This window comes from Miniopterus natalensis, chromosome 2 (assembly GCF_054644295.1).
Source record: "Miniopterus natalensis isolate mMinNat1 chromosome 2, mMinNat1.hap1, whole genome shotgun sequence".
NCBI lineage: Eukaryota > Metazoa > Chordata > Mammalia > Chiroptera > Miniopteridae > Miniopterus > Miniopterus natalensis.
The window spans coordinates 7,337,240-7,363,712 of NC_142082.1; the positions used below are offsets into that span (position 1 = coordinate 7,337,240).

Genomic DNA, 26,473 nt, shown 5'->3' on the forward strand with positions numbered 1-26,473 from the left:
ATAAGTAAAATGTAGGAGATGTGTACAATGGAATATTATTTGGAAATAAAAAGAATACTGATTCATGCTAGAACCTTGAAAACATTATTCTGTGTGAAAGAAGCCAAAGACCACATATTGTCTGAGTCCGTTTTTATGGTATATCCAGAAGAGGCAAATCTGCAGAGACAGAACGGCGTTGGGTGGTTGCCCCGGGCGCTGGTGGGAGGAAATGGGAGTGACAGCTGATGGACTAATGGGTATGGAGTTTCTTTTTGGGGTGACAAAAATGTTCCAAAATTGATTGTGGTGATGGCTGCCGAATTCCATGAACATGCTCACTGGGAGAACTGTATGGTATGTGAATTAAATCTCGATAAAGCTGTTACAGTTTTAAAGAGTCAATATGCTCAGTATAGTTAAAAGCTAATTTCCTTCCTTCCTTCCTTCCTTCCTTCCTTCCTTCCTTCCTTCCTTCCTTCCTTCCTTCCTTCCTTCCTTCCTTCCTTCCTTCCTTCCTTCTTTCCCTCCTTCCCTCCTTTTCTCCTTCCTTCTTTCTGTCAAATTTATAAGCCTGGGAGGGAATATGTCTAGTTTATGGAATGAAGTGTAATTTCCAGTTGGGTGATAAGAAAAGGTAGCAAGCCAAAAGTGAAAATTTTATTTAATTTGAGGAACTTTAGACAGAGAATATCTGAGGTGTAAGCAAGTCTTTTTAACGACATTTATTCTTTTTTTTTCATTCAACACATGTTTATGGGACACTTATTAAACATTTGAGGCACTGTGCTGGGTGCTGTTTTATGATTTCAAAGCAACATAGAAGTGTATTTTTATCACATGAACCCGAAACTGAGTTTCCCCTGTTTAGAACCAGCCTGCCAAGGCTGCGCCCTCCTTCCTTCCCGCAGGTAGTTTATGCGCTGACTTTGGTCTGTCGTAGATTGCTTAAAAAGGGTAAACACACAATCACATTTGGAAGTCCCTTGATATTTACAGAAATGCAAACCACTCAGAAAATTCATAAAATAGCCGTGTGTCTTGAACAACGAGCTTGTCTGATAGCACCGCTGGGAACCCTAGACCCGCAGGAGCGGGGAGTGGAGAGCCCAGGTGCCTGCTCAGACGGTTCATCTGAGTTACTACATGAGAAGAAAGGAGGAAATGGCACACAGGCGAACAAATGAAGGCAAGATTTTCCTTATCTTCAGAAAAAAATATAGTTTGGATTTTTTTTTAAGAAGTAAGGTCTTCTATGTATAGAATCATCCAAGAATAATATGTTTACAATTTGTGTGGCCTTGATTGTGTTATGTTAATGAAGCTATTATTCAAATAGGAAATCAAACTTTTCCACCGTGGAGGCCCGCTTGGCTGAGTGTTTGGGACCCAAAGGGGCCGCTATTGAAACAGCAAGAAGAGAGCCAAGGCCAGAGCCAAAGCGCCGGGCGGCGCGGGCGGGGCAGAGCCGGCCGGGCCCTTCAGCATGCACATCACCCGGGACCACGACCCGTTGTTGGGCAGTGGCGCGATGCCTGCCGCACAGCACATGACGTTGTAGACATCCACGGATCGAATCGGAGCGGCTCTGAAGTCGGATTTGAAATCTGAAAGGGAAAGGCAAGCAAACAAGTTGTCACAGCCAGTCCCCAGGCGGAGAGGGGCGAGTCCTAGGGTCGAGGGGTTACGCTCAGGCTCCAGGCCTGGAAAATCAGCTCTGTCCATGCGGCGTGGCCAAGTGGCTGTGAACTTGGCAGCGTATGTAGAAAGCTACTGGTTGTGAAAGGAAGTAACTTTCTATGGCTCATGGAGATAAGTTCCTTTAAGGGACAAATCAGTGCACAGACTGACCTAGAGTGTGACTGTGCTTGTAACACTGGAGCTTTGTCTTCCCGGGGGAGGAGAGGGCCACCTGCAGCTGCTCGTTTCTGCAGAGCATGGGGTGCAGGTGTGGGCACAGAAGTTCAGCTGTCCTACTGGGCTCTCCAAACCAAGGTAAAGGGTGTTCTTATCTGTCAGAACACCTGCCTCGCAGGGACTGGTTGGCCAGGGTGCCAGTCAACTGCAGAGACACTATGGCATCTCAAGAACGTTTTCCCACTTCCCTGGCATTCGGAGGGCCCAGGGCTGGATGGAATGTGCACCGCACAGGCTCCCCGGAGCTGCTAACTCAGAGCAGCACAGGCGGCTTCCTGAGTACGTTTGGAAGACCATTTGACCCTTTCTTGGGAGTCTTTCACTGGCAGATAAAAGAACTTGGCCTTGTGGGGGAAAGTGAACTGGCCTTGGGATTACAGAGCCAGGGAAAGTCTGGGAGTTCTGATGGAGAGGAGAGATGTGCGTCCAGAAAGTCAGAAGCTGCCTGACTCCAGCAGTGATGTGGAGTGTAATGGGCTGGCCATTCACGGCATCGGGCAGCAGGAGGGATTTCAGTCCAGAGTGCACCTTCTCTTGCCCCACGGGGGCAAATAAGAAGCTGACTGCCAAGTGCTTGTCTGTTTAAGGGCAAATGGAAGAGTTTGGTAACAATGTCCACAAAGCAGCTTCAGTTTTAGGCCCCAAACTGAGCTTCCAACAAAATACCCACAGCTACCCTGAGGTTGAATTGACAGGGAGATTTTTATCTACCAGTAAAGCCTGTGCGTGGCCTCTCAGTCTAAGAGTTTTTAAGGAAATGGGTAGCTAGGGGGCTGTAACCTTTATCATTGCTTTGCTAAAATGGGCACAGATGCTTGATTTAAAAAAGCAAACAGACACAACAGCAACATCATCCAGCAGTTCCAGCCCCACATCCTGCTCTGTGTCAACCCTGAGGTTACAAATGCGGAAGAGAGTTACATACAGAAAACTGCCACAGAGCGCGTTAGATCCAGGGCACGTGTAAGCTAGACAACCAGCTTGCAACCACTTACCAGCTGGGCAACCTCGGGAAACGGGCAGGGACATGGTACCTCATGTGGCTCCAGGCACATTGTATGTGCTCAATAAACGGTAGCTAGTGTTATTAACATGCATGCAGAATAGATGCCCAGCAAGGGCAAATGATGAATAGAAAATAGTCTATAAACTCTCTAGAGGGCTCACTTCACTTTGGGGCAGGGAGGAAAAGGGTCAGCATCACCTCAGGGTAAAAACAGTTTTTTTTAAAAAAAATCCAGAACCTCCCAGGAGAGGAGAATGTAAGGGCTGCCCGGATGCCACCCCTTCTTACTATCGAGGCGAATTGTACACTTAGGTGAAGATGTGGCTGTACCTCCCCAGAGAGGAGTCAGCTGCAGCCTGAGAAGTCAATGGAGAGGTTGCCCCAGCGATGGGAAAGCAAGTCCTCTGCCTCCTCTGACCTGCTGAGTGAACTTGGATGTGGTGATCACACTGCCCCATCACATGGTGGCCATGCCCTTGTCACGTGGGGGGGGGGTGGTAGACAGCACTAAATCCAAAGTGGGCCTTTCAAACACCCACTTCTCGCCTGGCCAGTGTGACTCAGTGGTTGAGCCTTGACCCAGGAACCAAGAGGTGCACATGCCCGGGTTGCGGGCTCGATCCCCAGTAGGGCGCATGCAGGAAACAGCCGACCAATGTTTCTATATCTCTTTCCCTCTCCCTTCCTCTTTCTCTCAAATCAATAAAAACATTTTTTTAAAAAGCGTCCACTTCTTTAACACTTGGCAAAAATATTGAGATAAGCTCTGCAGGCGGAAGTGTTGGAGAAGACCATCTTTTTATATTCAAAGTATAAAATCAAGTACTGTGCACATAAGCAGGAGGGAGAACTGGGTTTTCTTTCCCATTCTATCTGGTTCAGGGCTTCCCATTCTGCAGGGCTGGGACTTTGAGCCCAATGCAGACACGATCCAGGCTAGAATGAGAGCTTCTAGAAACTTCCTGAAGAGCAAAACAAGATCTGATCCAGTTTGGGAAGACTCCCCCAAACCCGGCTAGCTCAAGCCGGCATTTCTTTTTTTTTTTTTTTTAATATATCTTTACTGATTTCAGAGAGAGGAAAGGAGAGGGAGAGAGAGAGATAGAAACATCAATGATGAGAGGGTCATTGATCGGGCCCACAACCGGGCACGTGCCCTGACCGGGAATCGAACCCCGATTGCCTGGATCCTAGGTCGACGCTCAACCGCTGAGCCACGCCCAGCCGGGCATCAAGCCGGCATTTCAAACCTGGTTCAGGAACCTAAGCTATTCCAATGGCTTTAAATTCTGTGGCTATAAAGACTGTTTCTCTCGGAGTAAGCAGATTCTGCAGGCTCCAGTGGTGCCTGCCACCTTGGGCCACCCGCTCGGAGTGAGCCTCGCTGGCTCGCACACGGCCCGCTGAATGACAGTCTTGCTGTCTTATCAGGAATTGGAGTTCTCCGGGGCCAGATTAGGTTGTTCATATCAGAAACTGGGATTAACCAGAGAGAGGTTGTCTTCCAGAATGATTTCCCTTCCTCTCAGCTGGACCAGACTCCCTGGCTTCTAAACTGTTTGCGGGCAGCTGCGACCATGCCCGGCCTCCCCCGCAAGCGGGAGGCCCATACAATTAATCAGGAGGGATGTTCCTTTATCTCAAAGTGCAGCTAGATAGCTATTAACGGCCTTGCTCTTAAATTGTCTTCCAAGTAAACAGCCCGTGTGTAAAGCTGTTCAATCTTTCATGAGAATTGGAGCTGGAGCCGCGACGGTTGGCGGGAGGCTCTCAGGGCCGTATCTGTCTGGGAACATTTTTGCAATTAGCCAAGTCCGTTTTCATCGAGGGTCATCCTTCTGTCTATAAAAGACTCGACTCGGGCTTTTAGTTTTAAAGGAGCCCATGATGGAGGCCTTTGCTAATGGACAGAATCTCCCTGCCGAATTCAACTTGAAGCTAATGCAGCTTTGGGTATTTTGTTTAAAATGTTTGTTTCGCTTCTGCTTTAAAATAAGCCTGAGATTTGCTCATAAAACTCCTTCGACTGACAACTGTTTTGCATTCATGATCCTTTTTTTCTCTGGGGAAGGAGGAGGTGATGGTTTTGAATGAAAGCCCGGCTGCCTGATGCTCCCCCATATAAAGGCTGCGGCCCTGGAGTGTCTCCAGCCTAATCTATCGGTTGACCTCCACGAAGTCCTTGGGGCTTCATCACTCATTCATTCGGCTCTGAGCTGCACGGATCTGACCGGGGCTCGGCTGAAGGGAGCACCTGAGAGCTATTATTGGCTGATGGCAGCATGCTGGACACTCTCTGCACCTCCCCCCATCCCAGGCCCGTGTCCTGAACCCGGTCAGGGCTCTATAAATGTTCACTGCTACCGTCTCTGATGCTGCCTTCAGGGTCAGGAACTTGAATCACATGTGGGAAAGGATTTGGACCCAGATGTTCCCTAAGCTCAGGTGCCAAAGTCGCCCATGGAGGGCGCAGAAACGGACACCTGGAGTTCTCAGCAACTATTTGGGGTAAGCCCAGGCAGGTGGGTTGGTCTGTGTCTTTGTCTTGCTACAGCAGGAAGAGCAGGGTCTAGGGATAACCTCTAACTTATCACATCAAAGGAAAGCATGAATTTCATGGGCAGAGGCATTTTGATCAACACTCAGAAAAAGGCATTTGGAAGGTGGATATCATTCAGGGTCAGCTGATTATATTTAACTAGGAGGGTGGACAGTAGCAAGAAGGAAGAGTAGCTCATGAGCCACCAACTGACAGATAGTGGCTGTCAAATGTTCTTTATCTAAATTGTTCCTTAAAATGTGAATTTACAGTGGTCTAAATAATTAAAGCAGCCCAGCCGGTGTGGCTCAGTGGTTGTGTGTCATCCCACGAACCAGGAGGTCACCGTTCGATTCCCAGTCAGGGGGCATGCAGGAGGCAGCCCATTGATGTTTCTCTCTCATCGATGTTTCTATCTCTCCCTCTCCCTTCCTCTCTCTGAAATCAATAAAAATATATTTAAAAAAATAATTAAAGCAAATGACCAAATAGGTCCTCTTCGCCCCCGCTCCCCTCCAGCCCTAGGAATTTACCTGGCTGAGGAAGGCACAGTAAATTTGCTTTCATCCAAGACACCCCTTGTCATTCAGGCTGATTCTCAACGTCAGTCTCCAGGCCATTTCCTAGCCTGCCCTTGAGCGCATCCCAGCTTCCAGTTGGGCCCTAAACCGAGTGACCCCGCAGGGTGGGTGCTCCAGACGCGGAAGAACGGGAAGAGTCCGACCCCGCGCAGCAACCTCACCAGTGCTGAAACTCGGAGCTGTCAGCAGCCCGGTGTCCGATAAGCTTGCCTGGACATCAGATAGCTGTGAAATCACATTCTGATGCATTAAGTAAAAAATGAATCACAAACATGTGGAATACATTTTCTTCGCTGCGCTCGAGATTTAAAATTTACAAGGAAGACTATTTGGCCACATTTGCCAAATCCAAGAAGCATTTGAAAGCGAGCCAAGGAAAGATGTTTTATGGAGACCGGCTGGGTTTGCTCAGCGTTGCTCATAAAGAAATCACGCCAGCCTTGACTCGCTCCCTGAGCCCCCGGGGACACCTCCTTGGGAATGGATGACTAAGAGAATTCTGTCATTCCCCCGCCTACCGGGTCCAAAGGCCAGGAAGATGCCCCTCATGTCCATGAGCTCGTTGTCGTATCCGTGCCAGCCACGCTGCCAGCCCTCCCGCTTGCCGGTGCTGTTCATCCAAAACGGAAGCAGCTCTCGACTCTGAAAGCAAGCAAGAAGGTCACAGCCCACTGGGTCCCGACATTCGTGACCAGCGAGCATCTGGTCCAAACCACCGCCCGGTGTGGGGACTTCCTCCTCAGCATCGGGGTCACCCATCGGGGTCACTTCCTACCGCAGGGAGCTCAGACCCTGGGAGGCAGCCCGTTGCATGGCCAGAGAGCGCTGGTTATGCAGGTATTTTCTTACTTAGAGCTGAACTGGGCCTTGGAATGACTTTTCGAACCACTAAAGGGGCATGTTTGTGACAGAGGGGATGATGCAATGTTTCTGTGGCACAATAAATATATTTGGCCTTTGTCCCTGGTTCCTGGCAGAGAGCTCCTAAAACCCTTGGAATTTCCTGAGTGACAGGAGGGCTTTTGGTTGTTCATAAGGAGCCCCTTTCTCCCACACCTGGGTTCATGCTAACGGGGTGACTTTGGGGGAGGGACTAGATAGCTTCCGGAGGAGGCCAGTCACAGGAGGGACCAACCACGTGACGAGAGGGTTAGAACTTGCAGCCCTTCCTCTGACCTCTAAGGCTGAGCTCAGTCACGTGGCCACTGAATTAACCACGCAGGCCTCCACAGCGAAACCCTGTTCAAAACCCTGGAACCCCACGGCCAGGGAACATATTGGTGCGCTGGGAGGGTTCACCCAAAAGGAATGTACATGCTCTGTGCACACCCCCCACCCCCAAGCATCTCTTCCATGCGGCTGTTCCTGAGTTGTGTCCTTTATACAAAACTGTAGTCATAAGTATAGCAACTTTCTGAGATTCATTTCAGTGAATTATCGAAACTGAAGGGGGTTGTGAGAACCTTCAAACTGTAGCCAAGTCCAATACAAGTGTGGGTAGGCTCGGGACCCCAGACTGTGGCCGCCATCTGAAGGGGGGTGGTCTTGTGGGACTGAGCCCCTTAACGTGTGAGGGCGGCTCTTAACTCGGGATAGTTCGTGTCAGCATTGAATTGAATTGCAGGACACCCAATTGCTGTCAGAATTACTGGACAACACAGCATCTAATCTAATCATCTAGCAAAGCCCTTGAGGCCCAGAGGTGGTCCATCTGACCACCTGGTGCCCCTTCCACCATTTGTACTGCCCAGTCCTTCCTTTCTTCTGGCTCCACCCTCCGGGGCAGCTCAGAATCAGTTCGGCCCCTGCTCTCCAGTCAGTCAAACGTTTGAAGACAGCACTCAAGTTTCTCCTCTCCAGGTCTTGTAAATCTTCATTTCCTTCGACCGCTCTTTATTTGGGGTGAACCGTCACGTCCCTGAAGCCCTCCTTCCTTCAGAACTACATTTTCTTCCAGATTGCAGGCACTTCCTTGTGACACAAAAGGCTTCGAGGTGAGTTCTGAGGAGGCCGTAGCCAGGCGGGCACACCGAGCCCTGCGTGGCAGGCTAAGCATTCGTTCCTGACAGCCAGTCATCCTCTTACTAAGCGGGTGTCATACTGCAAATATCTCAAGTGCTGGAGGTAGAGGTGGCTGGTCGTGATGAATGACTAGAAGCAAAATCACTAGTCCCAGCAATCCACAGACAGGCTGGCTCCCAAGGCTTGTCATAGTCCCATGTGGTCAGTGTGCCCTGCAGTTCACCCAGCGCCGACGCTGACATTCGCTGAATCGTCACAACATCCCAGGATGGATGACGTTTCCCTACTTTGCAGTTGAAGAAACCAAGGCACAGCTGTTGGGAGGCAGGGCTGGGACTGAGACCCAGGCCACCTGTCTCCCTGCCCTTACCCACCTATCACTAACCATAGCCAGAGGTCCCTGCAGGGCTCCTGTCGGCACTGGACGGTGAGGCCCCTCCCTGTCCCTTACCTCTTCACTCCCTGAGTGCTGGCCAGTTATTAAGTACAGAGAAGATGCCCAGCTGGCGTGGCTCAGTGGTTAAGTCAACTCATGAACTAGGAGATCACGGCTTGATTCCCAGTCAGGGCGCATGCCGTGTTGTAGGCTCAACCCCCAGGAGGGGGTGTGCAAGAGGCAGCTGATCAATGACTCTCTCTCACTATTGATGCTTCTGTCTCTCTCTCCTTCTCCCTTCCTCTCTCTAAAAGCAATAAAAACATTTTTTTAAAAGTATAGAGAAGAGATTTTGGAATTGGGTGGGCGTGGGGTTAAATTCCAGCTGGCCGCTTTCTAGCCCTGTGAACCCTCCGACCTTCAGTTTCCCTGCAGGGTGTGATCACACCTGCCTCGAAGAGTTTTCGGAGGATGACACCACTGCTCACTCAGTGCCTGACACACAGTAGGTGCTCAGGGAATGGCTGCAGACGGTCCCCAGCGGCACGGGCCGTGGGGCAAGGTGCCCTGGCCGTGTGCAGCGGGCAGTGACGGTTGCGAGGGCTGAACTCTCCTTCGCTCATTTAGCTGTCGTATCGCATCGCGCACCCATCACGTCTCAGCCCGTAAATCGCTCCCTGGCACGACCGCCTGCCAGGTCGCGCTATTTCATTGACGCTCCGTCTCCTGAGCTTCCATCACTCTGTGCCCCTCCTCCTCCGGCTGTAGCTCGTATTTTCCATGGGAATGTTTTTATTAACTTACTGCATTTCTAACTTGTTTTACTGTTTTTGTTCTTTATCTGTCTGATCTTTATCTGTCTGGTGATCACGGCGCATCCCAGTTTAGCCTCACCAGCTAATTTACGGCATTGCTGCCCCCTCGCAGTCAGGAGGCAGTGAATCCTGAAGTGCCAGGTAGGACACTGTGTTCCCAACAACTTCACTAATTAGGAACCCTGTAGGACACGTGCGCCCTGCGACAGAGGGACAGGTGAAAGGGAGATGAAGACCAATTACCTGATTTAAAAATTCCAGTTAAATCCCACAAATACAAACACACAGCAATGGAAATCTCAGCCCTGAAGGCAACTAGGGGCTGTCTGATCGCAGGGAAACCCACAAGTTTTTATGAAAGTGACAAGCAGCTCCAATGAAACGACTGTTCTCACTGATTTTCAAAAGTAATAGTAACCGGGCTGCTTATGTGAGAAGCTGTTGCGTCTAAGTGACCGAATGGAACGCGTCGTGTACGGGGCATTGAATGACTGCTCCTTCTTACCCACGGAGCAGCTCTCACCAGCGTCACTCTGTCCCCACTTTCCCGCCCGCCCCCCGGGCTTGCGTATGAGGCGATGCTGGTGAGGTGTGGCTTACAAACAGCCTCCAGAGTGAGAATCCCCGGGCTGCCAGTTCTCTGGCTCCTGGTTGAGGAGCCTGACCCCATCCTGACCCCATCTAGCGACAGCCTGGGGAGGTGCCCAGGCCCTCCAGACCCTCCAGGTTTGCAGATTTGGCCAAAGGTGAGGCAGGGCAGAGGAGGTGTGTGTGTGTGGATGTGTGTGTGTGGTGTGTGTGAGTTTGTGTGTGTGTGTGTATGTGGGTGTGTGTGAATGTGGTCTGTGTGAGTGTGTGTGTGGATGTGTATGAGTGTGTTGTGTGTGAGTGTAGTGTGTGTGTGTGTGTGGATGTGGGTGTGTGAGTGTGGTGTGAGTGTGTGGATGTGTGTGAGTGTGGTGTGAGTGAATGTGGTGTGAGTGTGTGTGTGTGGATGTGTGTGTGTGGTGTGTGTGAGTTTGTGTGTGTGTGTGTGTATGTGGGTGTGTGTGAATGTGGTCTGTGTGAATGTGTGTGTGGATGTGTATGAGTGTGTCGTGTGTGAGTGTAGTGTGTGTGTGTGTGTGTGTGTGGATGTGGGTGTGTGAGTGTGGTGTGAGTGTGTGGATGTGTGTGAGTGTGGTGTGAGTGAATGTGGTGTGAGTATGTGTGTGTGGATATGGGTGAGTGTGGTGTGTGTGATTGGGGGGGGGTGTGAGTGAGTGCATGTAGCCGTGGGGGACCACGGAGGCCACACAGGAAGCTCTTAAAAAGCCAATGGTTGGGCACGCGGTGCCCAGGATCAGGCCCTGGGGAATGGGGTTGGTGGGAAGGGCTGCCCAAGAGGCCCTGAGAGGCAGGGAGGCCTGTGCAAGCCCACATGGGAAGAGCCTCAGACAAAAGCAGCCATCAGAGTGAGGCTGCTGGAAGGCGTGAGAGCAACCGAATTTTCTGCTCTGAGGTGCTTACCTGAGGTCATGCCAGTCAGGTAGGGTGACCAGCCATCCCACAATCCAGTCAGATTAAAATAACTAAAATGTGAACACCTATCTAGGTATGGGAAGGGCCTATTTTATTCTCCTAGGACCCGGTTATAACAGGAGCCTCCCAGGTCCTGAAAATGCAATAAATTTCCGACATCATCTCAGGCTAGAAAGGGTGCTCAGTGACACGTGAGTCGGGGGTGGGTTCGATTAAAACTCTGTGGAAGTGACGACAGTGGGGCCGCTCTCGTGGTTTCGCTGCGAGGGTTCGGGTGGAGCTGTGGTTTCTGTCACAGACCACTGTTTCTCAGAGTTTGTGGCATCTCTATTCCAAATGCGCCTCCCACGAGGCGTCCTGTTGGCATGACTCCTGGGGCCCTGTGGGCCGGCGGTTACGAGCCTTAAGATGTGTGTCTGCCACACGCCACTGCAGAGACGTCCCTCTAACAGTTGCTCTCTCCCTGTCCTCGAAGGCTCCCTGTTTCTAAAACAGAGTTTAATTGCACGGGCCTCTGGCCCCGGTCTGACTCTGGGCAGCCCTTCGCCACACACAGCCTAACCCTGCGGATGAAAAATGCCAGACGGCGAAGCCAGCGGGATCAGGAGAAACAGAGCTCCTTGGGGTGCAGAGGCGTGTTGGGGGACGGCACCGAGTGAATGGGCTTTTCTTTTCTTTTTTCCAGGATCGTGTTTATTGGAGTGTGCCCGGGTGAGGAGGGAATGCTTGTGTTCTCAGATGGCGTGTGCAGACGACCCTAATCACCGCCAGGAAGCAGCAGCTCCCAGCTCTCAACACCCAGCTTCCTGAGCTCTGCTAGCCAGGCCCGGACAACGCCACTCCGGCCGCCACTAACACTAAGGAGCCGGGCTGCCCAGCTTGTCTTGATTTGCCCAAATACCCTGGGCCCAGGCCTAACTGCCATTCATCCTCAGGCCTTAGAATCGAAGCTGGCACTTCATATCCTTTGCCAGTTTTCAAAGCCAATCTTTCCTCCGGAGACACATATCGCCTCCCTCAGTTCACTGCATTCCAACAATGAGATACCACGTTTGAGGATCTTTCGCCAGGTCTGGCCACATCTGGCCACCTTTCTGAGCCCGGTGGCATGAGGTGGACGCTGTCCAGAAGAGGCCACAGGAATTAGCCCTGGCAGCTGAAAGGGTCTAGAGAGAGCGGACGCATCCTACCCTTGGGCTCCAGCTGTGGGCTAGTGGAAGCCAGGAGAATTTCCATTAGTGGTTTCAGTGCCTTCTCCCCGTTGAAATCTCTTCTAGGGCTACTAATAATTATCTCAAGTTAAAGGCCTGACTTAGCTTTCCTCTCTGTTTATCTGATTACTGATTCACAAACCTACCAAGTGAACAATTTGTCAAACCAAGAATCAGTTGTATCCATATTTAAGTCGTTTCATTCGTAGTCCACGAATATGTACGGAGCCTTGGCCATGTCCTAGTCTCCATGGAGGAAAATAAAGGTCAAGATGCTACAGACCTGACCTCCAGGAACTTCTACCCCAGGAAGAAAGAGTCTAGAACATGTATGGAGCCTTGGCCATGAGCTAGTTGCTATTGTTATTGTTGACCAAGTTTTTTTGGGGGGAAAAATTTCTTGATAGATTCATTATCCACAAAATGTAAAATAACTTGATACACATGTCATGAAAACTTTGGGGGGGAGGCTCATTCTAAAGTTTCTAATGAGCCATGCTAAATGAAGATGAGTTTTACAGTATTCATTATTACTAATTAAGGGTGTAAGGAATAACACTGATAATCTCTGAATTTAGTGGGTGAGTAAGAAATATAAGACGTTTGGAGGAACCACTTCAGTTCCTCAGCTCTGTCTTTCTCACGAATTCTGAGTTATATCATCCTGAAGGTTATGGATCATGATGCTCCCCCCTTAAAGTTCTCTAAGGCTCTCCACGCACTGAAGATAAAACACCGTCTTTCCCCCAGCAGGGGGGGGATCGTGCCCCTGCTCACTAGACAGGCTTGTCCATGCCACTTTCCTCTCCTCACAATTGGCTGCATGGTCCATTCCGTCAGTTCCTCTCGTTCTCGAAGCTCTTTCTTTCCTGCCTCAGATTCTTCAAGCTTCCCACTCCTTGGCCTGGAAAGCAGCACCCCCTCCAACCTACCCCTGTCTGTCTAACTGATGACCACTCATCCTTCAGGTTTCCAACTCAAGGTCACCCTCTCAGAGGGACCTTCCGCCCATCATTTAACATGGGAGCCCTCTCCTCCCAGTCAGCCTCTTTCATAATACTCATTTGTAACTGCACACTTCTGTTTGTGTGGCAGGCCTGTTTATTTAATATTTGGCTCCTTCCCTAGGCTGCAAGCTCCATGAGGGCAGGAGCTCCCAGGGGCTCCTTACTCTAACTGGAATTAGAACTTTGCTGGGTTACGTGTAGTAGGCACTCACCAGATATTTGCTGAATTTGGTCATTGATTTTTAGGTGGTACATGGATTTTACAGTGGGGGAGAGTGTACTCGAGCCTGGCGGGAGCTACCCACCTGTTTCTCCATCTACATTTTGCTGGGTTTCTCCTGACTATCCCATATGCCGAAGATTTAGCATCGCTGAACCTGCTTCCTGAGGGATCTTGGTCAACCTTAGACACTGTGACAGCCAATCTGCCCCAGCCCCTTTCACTTAAGTGCAAACAAAATCTTTTCAGTGTAAAAGCTGAGTAATTCTGTATCTTTGGTTGTTTGATAGAATTTGTCTAATGAATAAGCTGTCATATATTTTATAATTACCTCAGTTATGAACCATCCTTCATCAGCCACTAAGGTCAAAGGAGAGACGAATTTCCCCTTCTTGTAGTAGAACCTGCTTGGTATGGCTTCTTTCTCGTAGACAGTCATGTGCTCCACTGTTCTCAATTTGTTATATATCTGCAAAGAAAACCAGGAGTGATGGGTGTTGCATTCTCTTTTTCAAATGTATGTGAATAGTCACTGGACCTGAAGGAGAGGGAGGACTTTATAAGACTAAAGAAAGAAATTACCAAAACAACTGATAGATTTGACTATGTAGAAATGAGAAACGTTTGTATGTCTCAGCAATCAAGGTGGCTTTATCTAGTAAGGCTGAAGATCCACATGCCCCATGACCCAAGATAACCCCTAGTTAATCCATGTGCACACCTGCAGACATGCAGAGGGATATATACTGCAAGCTGGACAGCCCCAAACCCAGCAACAGTGGGAGGGATGAATGAATCATGGTGTGTCTTGGCAGTGGAATACTATACAGCAACGAAGAGGAATGCATTAGAGCTACACAGAACACCTGAAAGAATCTTGGGGATTTCAGTTTGAGACCAAAAAAGAGCAAGTTGCAGAAAAATACAGACAAGAGTTTTCCTATTATATAAAGCTCAAATTACTACAAAAACTAATGACCATATATGATAAAACTATGAAGAGAATTAGGGAAATGATAGCTTGAAATTTAGGACACTGGTTTTCTCTAAGGGGGCTGCAAAGGCTATGGGGTCTGAGAAGGGCACATAGGCATTACCACAGGTAATGGTAATGTTCCATTTCTTAAATGTTGATTGAATATAAGATGACATCGAAACATTTTCCTTTGGACCTTACACATATTTTATAATGATTTTTTGGTATCTACTAAATGATAAATGAACAAATTATAAAAACTTATGTCAAAAATGCTAAAATAAAATTAAAGAGAAAATGAGAAATTGGATACCATCAAGATCAAAGAAATAGGATTTGTTCTTTGACTTGACTTAGAGCGTGTCCTACCTACACTCAAATCTTAAAAGTACCAGTTGTTTGCCACTAATTACACTGCTTGTTTCACGATGACTATGTAAACTCTGTACACGTTTCCAATATTTAGCAGCAGCTTAAATGTCTGTTAATATTAAAGTCCACTGGCTGAGGTTGACTTGCTGGCCTTTAGTCAGCAATTCTTCCTGGGTATTGCTGAATATAAATTTGAGCTTCTCCACTCAACTCTGAAACTAATTAGTCCTCAGGCTGTTTCGTAGAGGGTTTTGGATGGCCCATGAGTTATGATTTCCGACTTAAGAAAATCCACACTTTTTAAGGGAAGTAGGATGCATTTGCAGGAAGCTTTTGGAGAAGTGAAAACTCTGACAACACATCACAGATTTCACAAACTGTTGTGTCCGTCACATGACAAAACTGTCACCCAAACATAGCCCCCACTTTGGAATAATCTACCAACTGCTTCAGGCGGCTTGCGACTGCCTGACTTAAACACACGTTGGAAGAAGCGCTCGCTCCCTGGCTTGCAAGCTGGTGATGCTCCAGCCTTCTGGAAACTGTGCCCTCCTAAGTGCCAGCTTGGAGATGCGGACTGACTTCCTTGCCCAGAAAACAGAACTTCACAAGAAGCACTTACAGGGGGCCTGCCAGTGTGTAGGATATCCTTCCCATCTCATAGTTCGGGAGTTCATGGGGGTGCTGTGCAAACACAATTAGCATCTCCATTCCTGAAAAGAAAGGGATGTCCACCGGGGAATGGGACAAAGCTGGGGGAGACTGGAATTGGTGGCAACTGTGTCCCTGAACCCCAAACAGACAGCTCTTGGACTCTTACATGGGAGCAGGCAGGGTGGGGAAAAGAGTCTCCGGGGCTAAAAAGACTGCAGTCCACCCTGGTGCTCCATCAGTACCAACAACCTTCCATCACCAATCGGCATCCCTGTTTCACTGCTGTGAGGATGGGTGGAGGTCCTAGGCCCACCCAAGTCCTGTTCCTGGCACCCCCTTGCTTCGTACCTCCACAGGCAACGGTCTGCCCCCACCCCAAGGAAAACACTTGTCCTGGTCCAAAGCAATTTCCTCTGGGAGTGAACAGAAGCCCCAAAGCTGATACTGAGAGGCGGCTAGGCCACATGGGGCCAAGCAGTTGCCCAAAGGTGCCACTTGTTCCTCCTCATTTCCTCAGGGTGGCTCACCAAGTTCTGCCAGATATAATTAGTGTTTGGAGAGAAGGGTAAGGAGAGGCCTAGCTATCTCGGGGTGCTGAGTCCCCGGAGGGCAGTGACGGGGGCGAGCCTGATCCCACATCTGCACATTGTGGGAGCTCAACCACACCTTCTTGGGACCATCCGCCTTTGGTGGTGATAATTATAGTAAGTGACACATACATCGTCCTTGCAGCTGCGCAGCGTGCTTGTCTGCTTTATGGCAGCCCGGGACGGGAGCTGCGGTGACGCGGACGGAGAAGCGTCGGCGGGGCCCGGTTGGGAAGCGGCTGTCATGACAGAGCTGGGGGCGGAACCCCAGCAGCGCGGGTCCTGAGCTCAGGAGCTGACCCGCAGCTCACACGGCCTCAGCCGTTCATTCGTCACCGTCTTTTCTCCAGTTCCCTGGTGAACACAGATCAGATGGCGGCTGATTCCAGAGAAGGAGCCGCGTCTGCCTCCCAGATTGCCTGAGATGGGCTGCCCTTGGGACGATAATAAAACAGCCCCACTAAGGGCTAAGCACTTCACATGTGAAGCACTGCACACCCTTTATCTCCCTCAGTTTCCACTAAAATTCAGTGCGGTAGACTGACCAGCATGCCCATTGTAGAGAAGAGAAAACAGAGACCTCGGAGGATGGAACCTTGACGGAGGCCACCAGCGGCTACAGGACAAAGTGGTGGCAACTGAGGACATGCTCTGCTCCTCCCCCCACTCCTCCTCCCCCACCCCGGTGCCTCTTGCCTCGGAGTGTTTGCCAGGGGCTGGCCAGAGGCTCACAACCGGCCCTCGGTCCTTCACTTGCTGCAGGTCACGCAGGCTGATGTGCTTATTCAGCTCTATCACTTTGTCCATCCAGAAGATGTCGGTCATCCCGTGATCGGAGAAGATGATGACGTTGAGTTTGTCCTGCAGCTCCCGCTCCTGGGGGTGGACAAAGGCGGTCAGCGCAGCTCTGGGGTGGGGGGGGAGGGAAGGAGGGAGAGGGAAACACTCTTGAAAGAAGTCTTGGAAAGAGGTGTTTTAAACTATATGTCATAGGAGAAAGGACACTTAACAAATTCTGAATTTAATCATCTACTCCTCCTGATGACAGTTCAGTCTCAGCAGAAGCACTCTGGGGAGGGGAGCGGGGCAGCCCGGTCCCCATGCCAACAGTGCTCAAGACAACACACACGGGCCTTTCGCCCTCACTGTTGTCACCTCGGGCTCTCTCAACAAACTGACGTGGTAAAATGAAAACTGTCTCTCATCCATTTCACAGATGTGAAAAATAAAGCCCAGGAAAGTTTTATTTAATTTTTATTTAATTACTTTAAAAATATATCTTTATTGATTTCAGAGAGAGAGAGAGGTAGAAACATCAATGATGAAAGTCATTGATCGGCTGCCTCCTGCACACCCCAGACTGGGGATGGAGCCCAAAACCCAGGCATGTGCCCTGACCAGGAATCGAACCCTGATCTCCTGGATCCTAGGTCAATGCTGAGCCACGCCTGGCCATGCGAGCCCAGGAAAGTTTTTAAAAATAACACCTTGCTTAAAGTCACTCAGCCAGGATGTGGCAGGATGAGGGACTGAGCCCAGCCTGGCTCCCATGCCCATGCCAAGCTGGCTTCCAAAGTTACTAGGTTTGGTACAGAACCAGGCCGTTTCTGTACCAACAGATCTGAGTAATTTCAGATGCTGGTCTGAGTAATTTCCTGCCTACTGGTCTGGCTGTAAAACAAGGGGTCTCTTGGTACCCGAAGAGGCCTGTGTGAAGGAAAGAGACCCATCATGGCCTTGTGCTGGCCTCGTCAGCTGTCAATAGTGGGAGAGAAGATGCAGAGGGGCGTGTCAGTCAAAGGGACAGAAAGAGAGTGACAAGAGGGAAGATTAGCCCAGTTGTCCTTGTTCTCGGTCACCTGAATCCACTGGGTCATGTACTTGAAGACGGTGTCCACAGCCTTCAGGGCGTCTTTCCTCTGAGGCGACGAGGGGCCGTAGTGGTGGCCTTCCACGTCGATGCGCTCGTAGTATATGGCCGCCAGGTCCGCCCGGCCGCTTCTGGGGGGAGCAGGGGAGAGAGTCACGCCTGAGAGAGGCCGGCCAGCTCTCTCCACTCTCCCCAGCAGTCAGACCCCGGCAAGGCATCGGCAGCCCAAACCCTGCCCTGTGGGCCAGGCAAAGCTGATGCCTTAAAATGAACAAGGTGATTCAGGGCCGTGTGGGTACTTGAAATATTGGGGAACCACTCTGTAAAGTACATGATTGCTTAACCATGATGCTGTACACCTGAAACTAATACAGAATAATATTGAATATAAAAATTAAGTAAAAAGATACAGAATATATGTAAAAACATGAACAGGGGGATCTGCAAGGGAGGGGAAGGAATATAGCACTAAGAGGTGGCAGTCCTGAGCACCTTGGTGACAACAGTCAGCACGTTCGAGGGTCACCTCATCTCTGGGCTCATGTGGCATTGCTCATCATGTCCCAAGGCTTAGAAGATGTGGTAGCAGGCAGGGGACTCTCTGATAGCTCCACACTCACCACCTGCTGTCTTCGGGAGATCAGAAAAACTAGAAGCAGTCATTTAAATAATGACCCTTTCATTGTTGCTGGACTTTGGGGAAGCCTCTAAATAAACACCAGACTGTGGGTTTCACTGACTGGCAAGAACAAGCTTCACCTTGGCGAACTTCTGGGAGGCAAGCAGGTTAGTGTTCAGGGACTGACATCAGTAGGCATCCCCAGGACCCTTGTTCTATGGGGACAGATGAAGGATCAGCTCCAATGTGGATATAGAGTGAATTCCAGCAGTGACCACGCTTCTGTGGGTCCCAGGAAGCCCCTGGTTCTGGAAAAACACCCCATCTTGGCCAGAGTACTGGGGTGAAATTGAAGCTATTTATCCCTCAATGCTGGGCTGGGAATGACCAGGAACTGGTGATGTCAATTGGAATAGGAGGCTCATGGAGTCAGGGAGGCAAGAAAAAGGCCTTCACACCAGGACCTGATACAGCGATCAACTTCTCCCTGCCCTGGCCCCAGCCAATCAGTAGAGCTCACAACCCCAACTCCTTCAGCGACCCTGATTAATGATTTTTCCCCTACACCCACCCCCTGGAAGCCATCGGGGAGCCAGGTCTTTGAGCACTAGTTCACCTGTGCTCCGGGCTTAGCACCATTCTCTCAGCTAATAAACCCTTAATTTTATGGCTGCAAACTCCTGCTCACGTTTGATTGGGCTTTGATGCAAGCAGGTAAATGGACCCCTTTAGTTCACTAACAGTATCTTTCTTCCTTGTGGTTGTGCTTGCCAGGAGCCCACCCTTTAATGATGCTGTGATCTTCTGCCTGCCCTGAGCTGTGCTGCGCTGTCCTGAGGACACATTGCTTTCAAGGCCAGAGAAATTGCTAGTCAAATGTTCTTTTCTCTATTTATTTATTTTTAAATTTTTTATAGACTTTAGAGAGAGAGGAGAGAGGGAGAGAAACACATTGACTTGTTCTTCCACTCTTTGATTCTTGTATGTGCCCCAACCAGAGATTGAACCCGCAACCCTAGCACATCGGGACAACCCTCTAACCAACTGAGCTACCCGGCCAGGGCCACGTTTCTCTTTTTAGAACAAAACAAATTGTCCCTTCTTTACAAATGCCGAGACCACTGTCCTACACAATGGGGATTGGGTTAGGTTGTTATTTAGGTGTTTCTCACAAATGACATTATCGTTGTTCATACTCGCTAATGTGTGAATGACATCAGCATCTAAGACAGCAGAGAACAAAAGTCGCCACATGATCTCCAAGTGTGTAGGCAGAGGGTGAATGTTCTTGGGTAGTGGCATTTCATATTCCTAAATTTATTTTTGAGGCCCAAGGCCATTACACTGATGGGTGATGGCGCTTCCTCCACCGCTGAGTTTGAACATATGGAACCTTCCAGAAAAGTTATTCCCTTATATAAGCCTCAGCACGTCTGTGTAGCATCCCAGATGTGCGATGCGCACAGTGTTCCCTGTGTTCAGGTGTGCACACTTCCAGGGTGGGGCTTGTACTTGGGGAACATTCCACAGACCAGGTTACTGTCGCCGTCAAGTTCAGTGAGACGCTGTCGGGTCATTTCGTCTTAGACACCTCGCTCTACCACAGCAGCCGCTGGGCTGGCTTCTTTTAGGCTGTTTAGCATGTTCACAAACCTCCATGTGATCAGAAAGCCAGAAATTCTCCCAGATGTACCTGATGGCTCTGTGTCAGGAAGCTGTCAAGTCCAGATGCCGGCAACACTGGATTTGGGATGCTTGCGAGTCGGGGATTTGCACACGTGCCTTTTGTGAAAGGCCTCGATGTTGGAGTCTCTCTGATTCATTAGGGACCTGCGTCTTCAAGGGCTGAGAGCTCTCGCCTGTTTGGAGTTTAGCTGACAAATTCTTGGTCGCCAGCTGTTTCCCACATGGGCCTGGTCTCCATCACAGGTCAGCTCATTTGTAACGGGGTGGTTGGGTGAGGAGCGATGGGTGGAAATGTCTGCAGGTCTGTTATTGGCTATTTATGGCTTTCAGGTCCAGGAACCAAGCCAGAAGGACATGTGGCCTTCAGCCCAGTTACCTGAGAGCTGCAAGGGGCCCCTGGTCCTGGGGTTTCAGGGACACTCAGGTCTCCCATCACCTCAGGATTCTGTTCAGGTTTCTTTTCAATGTAAAAAGTTCATAGTGTCACATCCATTTTCCTTACTGAAGCAGGATAGAAAGAGAGAATTGCGGAGAAAGACGTGGAGGCAATTTAAAGGAATGGTGGAAATTACTGATGTTAACAAAAACAATCCAAAACTTAGAAATAAGGCCAAAAAAATAATCGCCTGTCTTTTCAGGGTGGTACAAGAGCAGCATCCAATAAGCTTGCTTGCGGGTCACCAGGCTTGACTACCGATTAGAGCCCAGACTCCATTAGCTCAGCTGTTAACCTGCAGGAAGCTAACAAGATGAAATTACTTCTGTCTGATCGAGACAGCCGCTCCACAGATTACGGATTGATTACCCTCTGAGTCCTGAAGCACTTCTGCATCTTAGGATAATTGTACCCCATCATTCTCTACCAGCCTTTTTCTGTGCCTGTCTTTCTCACATTCCCTTTAACCAGCTTGTCATCTCCTGATTCCCTCAGAAGTAAATTAATTTGAAATGTTGCCTAATGCTCCTATACTTCTGTAGTGAGCACAGGACAAAGTTTTAATTATAAAAATTATACTTTGACAGGGCATGAGAACTAGGCTCGTCTGGGTTCAAATTCTGGCTTCTCTTCTTACTCACCTGGAGTTCTTCAAATACCCCTAAGCTTCCATTTCCCGCCTGAAAAACCTCCTCAAAAGGCTACACTGGGTGTTTAATGAGCTGGTGTTTGTAAAGTGCTTGACACACAGTAAAAGGGAGGCAAAGGAAATAAAACACCCCCCACTTCTCTTTTCTATGCAGACGTGACTCTGAGTGGCTTTGCCCTGTGTGCCAAGCAGGGGAGGGACACTTGTGAGTCTCTGGGTGGTGTCTAGCGGGAGCCCATTCAGCTGTCAGGACAAGATGGATGCGAAAAAGATCACACTGCCAACTGGTGTTGCGTTATTTGGAGGTGTTTGTGTGACAACTCCGTTCCTAATCTCGTATTTGGCCAGGCGACAGCTGTAAGGATGGCTGGCATTTGCATATGTCGGGAAAGGCCTCGTGCGGGCATAGGCCCATCTGAGAGCTCCAGCTCCGCTCGCCCGCTACTCCTGCTGCACCTTCTGCTGTGTTTGCACAAACTAGGCTGCAGCACCAGTTCCTGGTCATCGTGGGTGTGGTTTTCCAGCGCTTGTGGGCAAGAAAAAGACAGCGGAGGAAGCGGGAGGCAGTGCCGCATAACACACCCGAGTTACAAACCATTTGGAGGAGAATATTTACTTGAAGGTTACTTCCTCCAGACCCTGTCCCTTCCCTCCACCCCCATCCCCCATTACTCTAAACTTTTAATTTGTTCCTTCTTGTGGAGAGGAGAGTTAGTCATGCTAACTCTCAAATTCAAGATGGAGTCAGTCATGCTAACTGCTCTCCACACTTCTCAATTTTTGAGTATTTTAAACCTATTTTCTCTCCAACCTGTTGATCAGAGCCTGAACCTTCATGTGCCCGGAGGCCCCTCTTGATAGGTTTTCATGGAAGTGGAAGCATTCTAAGAAGCAGCAAAGCCAAGGCTATTGTTTTCTCCTTTCACAGCTCTGGGGGGGGGGGTGACTGCTGCTCCCCACAATGGCTGGGGAGGTGGTGGCACAAATGGGATTCATACTCGGTCAACTCTATCTTAGTTACGGATCCATTCGCGTGGCCAGGGCTAGCTAGCGATCTGAACCCCATGCCTATGGTGTGATGGTTCTCAGGATCTGCCCTGCTTGAAGCCGAGCTCTTTCTCTTGGGAAGATGAAGGTCCTTCCATGGTCTCCACACTCTGATTACTATGTGTCTTCTGCCTTCACCCCACTCAGGAGACCCATTCAGTAGACATGCTGACCTCATGTCCAGCCCTGGAAACATCCTCAGCCGCTTGGTTGCTGATTTTTCATATAGACCCCCCCCACCTGGTTAGCATCCTGACATCACTTCCAGTGATTTCTGAGCAAGCCTATCTAAGATGATTAAGAGAGACCTCGGAGGCAGGAAGCTGACTTGAGGCTCTGTCCTGACCTGTATCATTGGTCACCTTCCCTGATAGACTCCCGTGTGCTATTCAGGACAGCATTACTCATTTCTGCATTTTCCAAACTCTGTGCTATGGATTCATGTGGGAGAAAAAAACTAAAGTTCTCTGTTCTGATATGCTAACTGCTTTGTACATTTCCAAGAAGAGGGCAGAGTTAGCCATGTCCCAAACTTGCTTCACCGCAGGTCCTCCCTTTTTGCCAAATGCTTGTTGCTATCTTCTGAGATACAAGCATTCACTAAACCACCACCTCTCTGAGACATTATTCCACCCATACCAGGCCTTCTTAATTCAGGTTAGCATTCATTATTGGTTCTGGAACTAAGGAAGAACAGTGGTGTGGCTAAGGATCTAGGACACTTACTTGAAGGAGTCGAGAGCATCACTGACTGCGTTGGCAAAGTTGATGTCTGTCGGGACACTTTTATATTCTAGGCAGTAAGTGGGTCTGACACCGAGAATCTCAACCTCACAGCCTAAGAAAGAAAAAGATGGTAAATGGTTACTTTCTTCAAAGATTGAGGTAGGGTGATGAACCTGTTTCAGGAAGTAAGCACTGTTAGTCAAATTAAAATGTCCATTTTCATGAAATAAAAGAACTTATCGCTGATAAGTGGCATATTTAACTGTAATTTTGTTTAACTGGAGCAGAAGTTCTCAAATATCATTCCTATGCAACCCCAGTGTCTCCTGACAGGGACTAGCAAAAATTGGTTAATAATCATCTTCCCCAATTCCCAAATTTAAAACAAAAAATTAATTAAGATGCAGAAATGTCTCAATTAAAACGTTTTTTCTATAGATTTTTTTCATAACTACTGATTCTTCTAGTGTACCTTTGCCTATTCTAGAATCAAGTATTAGGTAGTATCTGATTAATCCAGGAATAATAAAATAAGTATCCTATTAGTCTAACTGTACTTAGAGGTACTGCAATAGATTAGCAAGCCTAAGGATCACCGAGGGAAAGCAAGGACTCTGAGCCATAACCTCGCCTCTCCAAAAATGAAGTAAAAGACTAAAAGGCATTGAGATGTTAGGAGTGGCTATGGCCTCGGCTTCTCTGCCCCAATCCCCTGGGAAGTAGAAGCAGTTACCCTGAGGGACACCCAAGCTTATCAGAACATAAGGCAGGAGGTGGATGAGCTAGTTGCAGTTCGAGTTAGTTGGGTACATTTATTGGGCACCTACTATGAACTAGTTGCTATGTTCAGACATGGTAGAAACAAATTTTATCAGTCAGGGACTGCAATCTGGAGCATCCCAGAGAAGAGTCCAATGGGAGGAGATGTACAGGAAAACAGTGCACCTACTATGTGAAGTCTAAGTGAGGTGCACACTTACTGGGTGGCGTGGGGGCTTGGAGGAGAAGCACTTCCTCCCGGAAGCCTTCCTTGAGTGCCCATGTTGGGCTCAGTCTTACAGACTGCATCTAGCCAATGTGTTGGGGGATGGGGCGGCGGTGAAGGTGGGAAATAAAGGGACATCCCAAGCAAAGAGAGCAGCAGAAGCAAAAGTTCAAAGTTAGAAACAATAAGGTGTGTGTGGAGAACTGTCAACACAATACAGTTCTAGACAAGGGGTGTCAGGAGACCAGATGGTGAGCTTTCTTGTAGCCCAGGGAAAATGATTTCCAAGGTGGAAGTGAGTAAAAGTGGGACAAGTTGGGAATGTGGAGAGAAAGGAGTGTCTCTGTCAAGAATCACATTAACCCCACTCCTGGGTACATCTGGTTACAGCTGGCAACCATCTGGCCTACGGTTGGTTACAGCTGATTTATTAGAAGGTAGGGCTGCCTCCGAGAAGCATTCCTTAACCCAGCATACCATGGCAAGCTCTGAGTGCTCCGGGGAGACGCCACCTCTCTCTGCCTGATATCTTGGGCTCAGGGAGAGCAACCCATCTCAGACAATGAAGAGAGACCTAGGAGGCAGGAAGCTGCCTTTCCAAGACCTGGTTTGTTAAGTCGGGTGAACAGGCTAGAGGCCTCAAGGGTAAATCCTGCCCGTGGGTTCTTGGAAAATACTCATCATTGGGAGAAATGCCAGTGGGATCTTGGCCAGTTATAGCACTTAAGACACCTGTGTTTTATCAGTTGAAGATTAACTTGTGAATGTATATTGTTCCCTCAAAGGTATGTACTCAGCCAGGTTTGAGGGGGCCCCACTTTGTATCCACTCTGTGCTTGGTGTCAGCAACCCGAATGCAAACAAGACACCACCTGTCCTTCCAAAGGTTAACAGCCCCACACAGTGTGGCCAGGTGTCTGCTTCTGGCACGTCTGACATATAGTTATGTGAGTTAGCAGGGAATGGAATCTTGACCATGGTTTTACAGATAAAAGAAACTGCACACTTTTTTGTGTGTTTGTACATTAATATCACACGATAAGTGTTGGGGGTCCATGTTTTCAAACTTTTTAAGGAGTTTGTTGAGGTCTGTAAAAGTTTTTGCCAAACCCTTCACTGTGCATTGTTTTGAAGTTTTTCTTTTTCTTCCGCCGTTTCTTTTTCTCACGTCTCTCCTTCAGCTCTGTGTTCCTGTCCTGGTTCCAACAACTCCTCAGTAGTCAGTTTTTCAGGAACCACCGCAAGGAGCTCCTCAGCGTGGGCCTCACCTACACCCAGATTACAGTTGTTTGCTCTCTCACCCACGGACCTGTTGATTTTTGCAATCTCTGCATCCTCGGCAAATCCTGTGAAGCCATAGACAAACCTCCTGAGTGTCTTCCTCCAGATGTCACTCATACACTCCTTGGTGACATCACCCCAAGTCCAAGCAAAGTTCTCAATGCAGTCACAGATGTCATAATCCTTCCAGAACTGCATCAGTGTCTCTCCGTGTCTTCCCCAGTTGCATGGTAGCCTGCGCAAAAGTTTCCCTCGGATAATAGGCTTTAAAAGCTGCTATAACTCCTTGATCCGTTGGTTGGTTCAAAAAGGTGGTGTTTGGAGGGAGAAAATCCACCTTGGTATTGGGAAGATCACCAGAAGAGGTGGATGTCCAGGAGCTTTACCAACGATAAGTAAAACCTTGAAAGGTAGGTTATTCTCCAAACAGTACTTCTTTCCATTTCACTGGCATAACAAATCAGGAGGGCATCTTGGAAGAGGAGCTGACTTCTTACTGCTCCTGTAAGACATTGGCAGTGTGTGCGTATTGATCTGCTTGCAGGCCCGAGGGTTCCCCTTGTGCCAGATCACAGAGTTTCAATTTGTATCCTGCAACACTGCCCCCAAGCAAGACTGTTAGCCTGTCCTTAAAGGCCCTGAAACCTGATATTAACTTGGCCTCCTTACGGATGAAAGTCCTTTCAGGCATCCATTTCCAGATTAGGAAAGTTTTGTCAATTTGAATATTTGCTTTGGCAAGTGATTTTCCTCCGCAGTCAGCTTATCTAGAGTTTCCAAAAATTCTTCAGTTGCCTTCACACCAGTCCTCGCAGACTCACAACTCACTTTCACGTTATGTAATTAATAATGATTCTTGAATCATTTAAGCCACCCAGAGCTAGCAGAAATTCAACACTGTAGTTGGGGTGAGCCTTTTCTTTCAACACGGCGATCGCTTTGCTTTGGCCATGATTGTCATGGTGCTGAGAGGAAAGTGCTCCTACTGCTGGTCTTCAATCCAGGTCGTAAGAAGTTTCTCCATGTCCCCTAAGGGCCCTTTTCCGATTGTGTGAGTCTCTTGCCCCCCACGAAGCAGACTCGTTAACCGCTCCTGTCACTTTGTTCTTGCTCTTCAAGATCATAGCTGTGGTGGAAGGACCTTGCCTCACTGAGGAGCAATAACCGTCACTGCTTTTCCACCTTCGTGTCCTTCATCATTTTTACTTCGTTTACAGGTCAGTTACTCAGCATGGCCTCTTACCAACAACATTAGGATTTTGTATACTTAGGGGCCATGATAAATAAAAAAACACAAGATTAAATCAAGCACAAGAAAAACTAATGCAATCAAGAGACTTAGTACACGAGATGTATGGGGCTGCTGCCAACGTTACATAAACTATTTTGTT

The 26,473-nt window shown here is 48.8% G+C and overlaps 1 protein-coding gene across 1 annotated transcript in view; it reads right to left on the reverse strand.

The window, feature by feature from the left end:
* Window positions 1-626: 626 nt before the first annotated feature.
* ENPP6 (ectonucleotide pyrophosphatase/phosphodiesterase 6) overlaps window positions 627-26,473 on the reverse strand; it is a 64,955-nt gene continuing 39,108 nt past the window's right edge. The window contains exons 3-8 of the mRNA XM_016211328.2: window positions 22,817-22,928; window positions 17,643-17,784; window positions 16,480-16,659; window positions 13,526-13,663; window positions 6,541-6,664; window positions 627-1,586 (exon numbers count right to left, since the gene is read on the reverse strand). Of these exons, the coding sequence (XP_016066814.2) occupies window positions 1,381-1,586; window positions 6,541-6,664; window positions 13,526-13,663; window positions 16,480-16,659; window positions 17,643-17,784; window positions 22,817-22,928 (902 nt within the window). The 3' untranslated portion in view covers window positions 627-1,380. The remainder of the gene's footprint in view (window positions 1,587-6,540; window positions 6,665-13,525; window positions 13,664-16,479; window positions 16,660-17,642; window positions 17,785-22,816; window positions 22,929-26,473) is intronic.